This window comes from Colobus angolensis, unplaced genomic scaffold (genome assembly GCF_000951035.1).
Source record: "Colobus angolensis palliatus isolate OR3802 unplaced genomic scaffold, Cang.pa_1.0 Scaffold169, whole genome shotgun sequence".
NCBI classification, from domain to species: domain Eukaryota; kingdom Metazoa; phylum Chordata; class Mammalia; order Primates; family Cercopithecidae; genus Colobus; species Colobus angolensis.
The window spans coordinates 697,604-707,167 of NW_012114810.1; the positions used below are offsets into that span (position 1 = coordinate 697,604).

At 49.7% G+C, this 9,564-nt stretch overlaps 1 protein-coding gene and 1 long non-coding RNA gene across 2 annotated transcripts in view; both read left to right on the top strand.

Moving 5' to 3' along the window:
- TARS2 (threonyl-tRNA synthetase 2, mitochondrial (putative)) overlaps positions 1–9,564 on the top strand; it is a 17,305-nt gene that overhangs the window by 2,809 nt on the left and 4,932 nt on the right. The window contains exons 4-6 of the mRNA XM_011937955.1: positions 457–790; positions 1,019–1,156; positions 1,341–1,418. Of these exons, the coding sequence (XP_011793345.1) occupies positions 457–790; positions 1,019–1,156; positions 1,341–1,418 (550 nt within the window). The remainder of the gene's footprint in view (positions 1–456; positions 791–1,018; positions 1,157–1,340; positions 1,419–9,564) is intronic.
- On the top strand, positions 3,874–9,119 carry LOC105508837. The gene is made up of 4 exons (XR_001001344.1): positions 3,874–4,177; positions 7,868–8,014; positions 8,196–8,294; positions 8,902–9,119. It is a non-coding gene; the product is annotated as an uncharacterized LOC105508837 (long non-coding RNA).

Sequence of the window (9,564 nt, forward strand, 5' to 3'; positions counted from 1 at the left end):
GAGGTGGGTGGATTGTGAGGTCAGGAGATAGAGACCACGGTGAAACCCCGTCTTTACTAAAAATACAAAAAATTAGCCAGGCGTGGTCGTGGGCGCCTGTAATCCCAGCTACTCGGGAGGCTGAGGCAGGAGAATGGCGTGAGCTGGGGAGGCAGAGCTTGCAGTGAGCCAAGATCGCGCCACTGCACTCCAGCCTGGGCAACAGAGCGAGACTCCGTCTCAAAAAAAAAAAAAGGAAGTACCTTGGAAAGAATATTGGGACACCTGATTTGAGCCTAGAATCTTCCCCCTAGCTAACTGTGTGAATTTGGGAAACTCATTTTACCTCTTTGGGTCTCAGTCTCCTTAAAGTTGCTATCTAAGGCTCCTCCTTCAGCTCAGTGACTACCACAGAACAGGGAAACAGTAAATGATGTCTGTTATTGTGTTACTGAGAAATCCACTTTTGAACCGCAGGGCTCAGACTGTGATGAGTGGGATTGACAGAACTCAGTGGGAGGATGTGCTGAGGTTGGAGAGGGCTATAGCAGATGGTGCAGAGAAGGTAGGCAAGCAGATTGGGTGGAGGAGCAGTCTTCGGGGGCTAGTCCTCCCTATGGCCCTGACCCCTCTGCTCCCCAACCTCAGCCTGATGTTCGCCCACCGGCCCAGATCCTGGCGGGAACTGCCCCTGCGACTAGCTGACTTTGGGGCCCTACACCGGGCTGAAGCCTCTGGTGGTCTGGGGGGACTGACCCGACTGCGGTGCTTCCAGCAGGATGACGCTCACATCTTCTGTACAACAGATCAGGTGGCCTTTCCCTGGCTCCACCAAAGCTTTTCTAAACCACCTTTCTCCCTATGAACCTGCAAACCCCTGATCTTTATTTGCCCCCTGTATGTACTATAATTCAGCTACATTCTACCCCTAGCTTGCTTCTGCTTCGTTTCTGTTTTTGCCCTTTGTTTTCCTCAAACTGCCAGCATCCCTGATCTCTAGCTGGCTCACAGCTCACTGACCCATATTTCCTGCCCCCAGCTGGAAGCAGAGATCCAAAGCTGTCTTGATTTCCTCCGTTCCGTCTATGCCGTTCTTGGCTTCTCCTTCCGCCTGGCACTGTCCACCCGGCCATCTGGCTTCCTGGGGGACCCTTGCCTTTGGGACCAGGCCGAACAGGTGAGTAGGAGGTACAGAAATAGAGGCAGATAAACCACTCTCTGGTGGGAAGGAGTGGAGAATACAGTAACCAAGGTTCTCAGGCATCTGGTGAGTGGATCATTTGTTGGGGACTGACCAGATGTGTTGCTTTTGAAGTCTAAGATGATGTATTCTATTCCACTCTTGTCTCATTCCTTCAAAGGTCCTTCAACAGGCCCTGAAGGAATTTGGAGAACCCTGGGACCTCAACTCTGGAGATGGTGCCTTCTATGGACCTAAGGTAAGCTTGGGACCCTGGTTATTGTTGTATTTATTTTTTGCTTTGTTTTAGTAAATATTTAATAGATACAAATTTTTTTTTTTTTTTTTTGAGACAGTCTCACTATGTCACCCAGGCTAGAATGCAGTGGCGTGATCTCAGCTCACTGCAACCTCCAGCTCCCTGGTTCAAGCAATTCCCCTGCCTCAGCCTCCCGAGTAGCTGGGATTACAGGTGCACACCACTACACCTGGCTAATTTTTTTGTATTTTTAATAGAGACAGGGTTTCACCATGTTGGCCGGACTGGTCTCGAACTCCTGACCTCAGGCAATCCACCCGCCTCAGCCTCCCAAAGTGCTGGGATTACAGGCGTGAGCCACCGCACCCGGCCACAAAGAAATTTTTTTTTAAGTTATGTAGGATATAAAGAAAAACAAGATATTTTTTGCCCTCTTGGCATTTGCAATCTAGTGAGGGCTATTGGAGTTAAATAGGCCATGTCAGTGCTGCGAGATCCATGCTGTGTAGGTACCAAGAGAGCACGTTAGCTAGGATTAGCGTTACTCCGGGAGGTTACAAAAGGTTTCCTGCAGGAATCACTTTCCAATCTGAAAGGTGAGTGTTGGCCCAGTAAAGATGTGTTTCAGGAGGGAACAGTGTAGGCAGAGGCTGGGGATAGCCATAAAAACACACGGCAGACCAGAACAGTGTAGGCAGAGGCTGGGGATAGCCATAAAAACACACGGCAGACCAGTCTGGGCAACATAGGGAGACCCTGTGTCTACCAAAAAAAAAAAAATTAGCCGGGTGCGGTGGCTCATGCCTGTGGTCCCAGCTACCCAGCAGGCTGAGATGGGAGGATCACCTGAGCCCAGGAGGTAGAGGCTGCAGTGAGCCAAGATCGCGCCCCACTGTACTCCAGCCTGGGTGACAGAGTGAGACCCTGTCTCAAAAAAAAAGAAGTCAAGGGAAAAAAAGGACTGAAAAATGTCCACTGGATTTAGTAAAAAGGCTGATGGATTTTAAAGGACCATTTTCAGTAAAGTAGGGCCTGAGGGTGGGGTTAGAAGGTGAATAAATGAGGCCTGTGCAGTGGCTCATGCCTGTAATCCCAGCACTTTGGGAGGCCGAGGTGGGTGGATCACTTGAGGTCAGGAGTTCGAGACCAGCCTGGCCAACTTGGGAAAACCCCATCTCTACTAAAAATATAAAAATTGGCCGGGTGAGGTGTTACACACCTGTAGTCCCAGCTACTCGGTAGCCTGAGGCAGGAGAATCGCTGAACCTGGGAGGCGGAGGTTGCAGTGAGCCAAGGTCACGCCGTTGTACCGTAGCCTAGGTGACAGAGCAAGATTCCGTCCCAAAAAATAAAAATAAAACAGGCTGGGTGCAGTGGCTTATGCCTGTAATCCCAGCACTTTGGGAGGCTGAGGAAAGTGGATCACCTGAGGTCAGGGGTTTGAGACCAGCCTGACCAACATGGTGAAACCCTATCTCTACTAAAAATACAAAAATTAGTCCAGTGTGGTGACGGGCACCTGTAAACCCAGGAGGTGGAGGTTGCAGTGAGCCGAGATCGCACCATTGCACTCCAGCCTGGGCGACAGAGTGAGACTTCATACATGAAAAATAAAATAAATGCTATGATGAGAGGAAGTCTGTTTGGAGGGAGAGGTTGAATTTATAAAAGAAGTTGTAGTAAAGGGAAGTTCCTGGAGAGGTTTAAGGTGGGATTGAGAAAACTTCATAGAAGGGATCACCATTGCCATTGTATCCAGGGTGGAAGGAAAGACTGAAGGTAGATGCAAGGAAGTTTATTGGCATGGTGACAGGAAGTTGAGGCTCTTCCCATCCCATGGAATCAATTATCTGAATTCTTCCTGAGGCAGGATCATTTGCTGAAATGAGAGTGGAGAAGAGGAGAGTTGTCAGTGAGGGGGCTGAAGATATGAAGAAAAGGCTGGGCGTGGTAGCCTCCTCTTGTAATCCCAGCAATTTGGGAGGCTGAGCTGAGAGGATCACTTGAATCCAGTAGTTTGAGACCAACCTCAGCAACAGAGTAAGACCTCGTCTCTACAAAAAAAACTTTTTTTTTTTGAGACAGAGTCTCGCTCTGCCGCCCAGGCTGGAATGCAGTGGCCGGATCTCAGCTCACTGCAAGCTCCACCTCCCAGGTTCACGCCATTCTCCTGCCTCAGCCTCCAGAGTGGCTGGGATTATAGGCATGTGCCACCATGCCTCCTGGCTAATTTTTTTTTTTTTTTTTTTTTTGAGAGAGAGTTTCGTTCTGTTGCCCAGGCTGGAATGCAGTGGCATGATCTCGACTCACTGCATCCTCTGTCTCCCGGATTCAAACAATTCTTCTGCCTCGGCCTCCTGAGTAACTGGAACCCCAGGCGCGCACCACCATGCCTGGCTAATTTTTATATTTTTAGTAGAGACAGTGTTTCACCATATTGGCCAGGCTGGTCTCAAACTCCTGACCTCGTGATCTGCCCGCCTTGGCCTCCCAAAGTGCTGGGATTATAGACATGAGCCACTGCGCCCTGCTGGAGAATGGATTTTTATCTGCCATTGCCCTCTCTCAGTAGGACAGTTCCTTTCTGTTCACCTCTTTCTGTCAGCTGCAGACCATGAGAGGGAGAAAGCTAGAAGCTAAAGATTCTGAAAATCACTAACTGGCCTCTTCTTTCTCCCAGGTGTGGCACATTGGTTGACCTTTGCCAGGGCCCCCACCTTCGGCATACTGGACAGATTGGAGGACTGAAGCTGCTATCGGTCAGTTGTGGAACAGAGTTAGGTTAAGATTCCTATTTTCAGCCAGTCATGGTGGCGCACACGTGTAATCCCAGCACTTCAGGAGGCCAAGGCAGGTGGATCATGAGGTCAGGAGTTTGAGACCAGCCTGGCCAATATGGTGAAACCCCATCTCTACTAAAAATACAAAAATTAGCTGGGCGTGGTGGTGTGCACCTGTAGTCCTAGCTGCTCAGGAGGCTGAGACAGGAGAATCGCCTGAACCTGGGAGGTGGAGGTTGTAGTAAGCCGAGATTGCGCTACTGCCCTCCAGCCTGGGCAACAGAGTGAGACTCCATCTCAAACAAAAAAAGCATTCCTGTTTTCACTGGGATGAGCAGGAGAATCTGAAGGTGATCCTTTCTGTTGGCCCTTTTTTAAAATTTTTTTTTTTTGAGACTGAGTCTCTCTCTGTCGCCCAGGCTGGAGTGCAGTGGCATGATCTCGGCTCACTGGAAGCTCCACCTCCCAGATTCAAGCGATTCTCCTACCTCAGCCTCCCGAGTAGCTGGGATAACAGGTGCGCACTACCACACCTGGCTACTTTTTATATTTTTAGTAGAGACAGGGTTTCACCATGTTAGCCAGGGTGATCTCAAGTGATCTTCTCTCCTCAGCCTCCCAAAGTGCTGGGATTACAGGCATGAGCCACTGCGCCTGGCCCTGTGAGCCCTTTCTTTACTCTCATAAGCTAAGCAGGGAATACAGGAGAAAGAAACTTTGTCTCCACATTCTAAAAACCCCAGTTTGATGGCACATACTGGACAGCCTGCTAGGGCCCAGAAGCCAATTCAGATGCCCTAATATGATGTCATTATTAAAGGGGGGTGGAGAAGGAGGGTGTGAGCAAGCTGGATGGGTCATACAGGGAAGGGTCGTAGAGAGAGGGGGCGTGGTCCAGGAGGAAGATGAACACCATTTGACAGGCACAGGGAGAATACCTTTAGTGAAGGGCATGCTTTTTATGAGAATACTGTTCTGCATGGTGGCTCACACCTGTAATCCCAACACTTCGGGAATCCGAGGTGGGTGGACCACCTGAGGTCGGGAGTTCAAGACCAGCCTGACCAACATGGAGAAACCCTGTCTCTGCTAAAAATACAAAATTAACTGGGCGTGGTGGCACATGCCTGTAATCCCAGCTACTCGCAAGGCTGAGTCAGGAGAATCGCTTAAACCTGGGAGGTGGAGGTTGTGGTGATCCAAGATCATGCCATTGCACTCCAGCCTGGGCAACAAGAGCAAAACTCCATCTCAAAAAAAAAAAAAAAAAGAAAGGAAAATACTGTTCTGGACAAGATGAGTTACTAGATGGAATGGGATGAGTTGCAAGGGAGCAAGGGGAAATGCAGAAGTGTACAGCAAAAAGCTCTGAACTTAGGCTGGGCATGGTGGCTCATGCCTGTAATCCCAGCACTTTGGGAGGCCAAGGTGGGTGGATCACTTGAGATCAGCCTGGCCAACATGGCGAAACCCTATGGTGCAGTGGCCTTGGATAAATCTTACTTATTTTCCCCATCTATAAAATGAGCCTATTAATTCCTTTTTGTCCTACCAGTAAATTCACATCGTAAAAATAATGAAAACCAGGCCGGGCGTGGTGACTCACACCTGTAATCCCAGCACTTTGGGGTAACTGAGGCACGCGGATCACTTGAGGTCAGGAGTTCGAGACCAGCCTGGCCAACATGTTGAAACCCCATCTCTACTAAAAATATACAAATTAGCTGGGTGTGCTGGCCTACGCCTATAATCCCAGCTACCAAGAAGGCTGAGGCAGGAGAGTCACTTGAACTCTGCCAGGAGGCAGAGGTTAGAGTGAGCTGAGATTGTGCCACTGCATTCCAGCCTGGGCCACAGAGCGAGACAACATCTCAAAAATAAATAAATAAATAAAAGATAATGAAAAACAACTAATGCAGGAGAAAGGAAAAGTTAAAAAGTGCTATAAAATATAGACGGCCGGGCGCGGTGGCTCAAACCTGTAATCCCAGCACTCGGGGAGGCCGAGACGGGCGGATCACGAGATCAGAAGATCGAGACCATCCTGGCGAACACGGTAAAACCCCGTCTCTACTAAAAAATACCAAAACTAGCCAGGCAAGGTGGCGATCGCCTGTAGTCCCAGCTACTCGGGAGGCTGAGGCAGGAGAATGGCATAAACCCGGGAGCCGGAGCTTGCAGCGAGCTGAGATCCGGCCACTGCACTCCAGCCTGGGCGACAGAGCGAGACTCTGTCTCAAAAAAAATAAAATAAAATAAAATATAGACTGTTGGCCAGGTGCAGTGGTTCACACGTGTAATCCCAACACTTTGGGAGGCCAAGTTGGGTGGATAACTTGAGCTCAGGAGTTCAAGACCAGCCTGGCCAACATGATGAAACCCCATCACTACTAAAAATAAAAAATTAGCTGGGCATGGTGGCGTGCACCTGTAGTCCCAGCTACTCAGGAGGCTGAGGCAGGAGAATCGCTTGAACTGGAAGGCAGAGGTTGCATTGAGCCAAGATCGCACCACTGCACTCTAGCCTGGGCAGCAGAGTAAGACTCTGGTTCAAAAAAGATACATATAGGGGCCAGGCGCAGTGGCTCACGCCTGTAATCCCAACACTTTGGGAGGCTGAGGTGGGTGAATCACGAGGTCAGGAGATCGAGACCATCCTGGCTAACACAGTGAAACCCCATCTCTACTAAAAATACAAAAAATTAGTTGGGTGTGGTGGCAGTGGCCTGTAGTCCCAGCAACTCGGGAGGCTGAGGCAGGAGAATGGTGTGAACCTAGGAGGCGGAGCTTGTAGTGAGCCGAGATCGCTCCACTGCGCTCCAACCTGGGTGACAGATAGATACACACACACATACACACACGTATAGGCTGTTTCTCATTAGTACTGTTTAACAGTTTTATTTTATTTTATTTTTATTTTTTTGAGACAGAGTCTCGCTCTGTTGCCCAGGCTGGAGTGCAGTGGCCTAATCTCAGCTCACTGCAACCTCCACCTGCCAGGTTCAAGCGATTCTCCTGCCTCAGCCTCCTGAATAGCTGTGATTACAGACGCGCACCACCACGCCTGGCTATTTTTTGTATTTTTAGTACAGACAAGGTTTCACCATGTTGGTCAGGCTGGTCTCGAACTCCTGACCTTGTGATCCACCCGCCTCAGCCTCCCAAAGTGCTGGGAATACAGGTGTGAGCCACCGTGCCCGGCCTTTCATTAGTATTGTTAAAGAAGACAGCAGGCACAGGCTTTTGGATTTCATGTGGCCAGGAATGGGATATGGTATAGAAGACTGACTTTTCTAGCAGCTGTATAGGATATTGATAAATGGAGGAATAAAGTGACATTTGACCAGAGCTTATGGTTACTCCTCTAAACAGTCATTGATTAGAATGGGAAGGAACTAAGTAAAGGGGTAGTAAGAATGGGGAGAAAAAGAGATGGCAAGGTAAGGTTAGACTTGACCAGATTGGATGTAGGAATCAAGAGTCAGGCAATTTCAACACTGTAATCTAGAAGAAAGGTGTCTAGAGGATGGAGGTGTTCGTCCTACTGGTGGGATTGTTGTCAAGAGGCATACCTGTGACACTTAACACTGAGAGTATCATATGAGTCTTGAAAAAGATTGGGGGCCTTCAGTCCTCATCTTTCCTTTGATCCCCTATGTCCTCACACAGAACTCATCATCCTTATGGAGGTCTTCAGGGGCGCCAGAGACACTGCAGAGAGTGTCAGGGATTTCCTTCCCCACAACAGAATTGCTGAGGGCCTGGGAAGCATGGAGGGAGGAAGCAGAATTGCGGGACCACCGGCGCATTGGGAAGGTACAGAGATTGGGAAGATAGGGAGGGATGGTGATAAGGGCTGGAGAGAGATGACGCAACCTGATTATGAAATTGGGAGCAGATTCAGTCACATAGACTGAGCAGCTCCGTCAGTTGTTTTGAGTTCCAAAGCCACCTCCTTGCCCTTGAAGTGACCCAATATTGCTATTCCTGACCCCAGGAACAGGAGCTCTTCTTCTTCCATGAACTGAGCCCTGGGAGCTGCTTCTTCCTGCCACGAGGGACGAGGGTGTATAATGCACTAGTGGCATTTATCAGGGTAAGGGGACCCAGGTCTAGAGGAAAGAAGACCACGGTGGGGCTGAGGGCCTAGAAGAAGCTAAGGTGTTTGTGTTAAAAGATGGGGGTTGGGGCCGGGCACAGTGGCTCACTCCTGTAATCCTAGCACTTTCGGAGGCCAAGCCGGGAAGATGACCTGAGACCAGCCTGGCCAACATGGCAAAACCCCGTCTCTACTAAAACAAATACAAAAAATTAGCTGGGTGTGATGGCAGCACCTGTAGCCACAGCTACTGGGGAGTCTGAGGCAGGAGAATCCCTTGAACCCAGGAGGGGGAGGTTGCAGTGAACTGAGATTGAGCCACTGCACTCCAGCCTGGGTGATACAGTGAGACTCTGTCTTGAAGAGAAAAAAAAAAAGAGGGGGGCGGTTTGGAATCATAACCATAAATATTGAAAGTGCTGGTGACCTTTAATACTACAATTGTGTGGTCTGCAGTTGGGGAGCATAGAGATGGGACATGGTATTTAATAGGTTGTGGTTGCAATCAGCATGGCCTGAGGGCCCAGGAAGATCACACAACTGACACCCTACCTGGTTTCCTTCCAGTTACTCTGACCTTTCATTTCTGTACCCTCCACTCCAGGCTGAGTATGCCCGTCGTGGTTTCTCTGAGGTGAAAACTCCCACACTGTTTTCTACTAAACTCTGGGAACAGTCAGGGCACTGGGAGCATTATCAGGAAGACATGTTTGCTGTGCAGCCCCCAGGCTCTGACAGGCCTGCCAGCTCCCAGAGTGATGATTCTACCAGGCATACGGCAGATATACTCGCCCTCAAGCCCATGAACTGCCCTGCACACTGGTAAGCTGGGAGCTAGGGTTACAATCAAGTTGCTAAATATTAAATAATAGAAAGCAGCTTGGGACCGGGCGCGGTGGCTCACGACTATAATCCCAAAACTTTGGGAGGCTGAGGCAGGCGGATCACCTGAGGTCGGGAGTTCGAGACCAGCCTGATCAACATGGAGAAACCCTGTCTCTACTAAAAATACAAAATTAGCCGGGCATGGTGGCACGTGCCTGTAATCCCAGCTACTTGGTAGGCTGAGGCAGGAGAATCACTGGAACCTGGGAGGCGGAGGCTGCGGTGAGCTGAGATCACACCATTGCCCTCCAGCCTGGGCAATAAGAGCTAAGCTCCATCTCAAAAAAAAAAAAGGCCGGGCGCGGTGGCTCAAGCCTGTAATCCCAGCACTTTGGGAGGCTGAGACGGGTGGATCATGAGGTCAGGAGATCGAGACCATCCT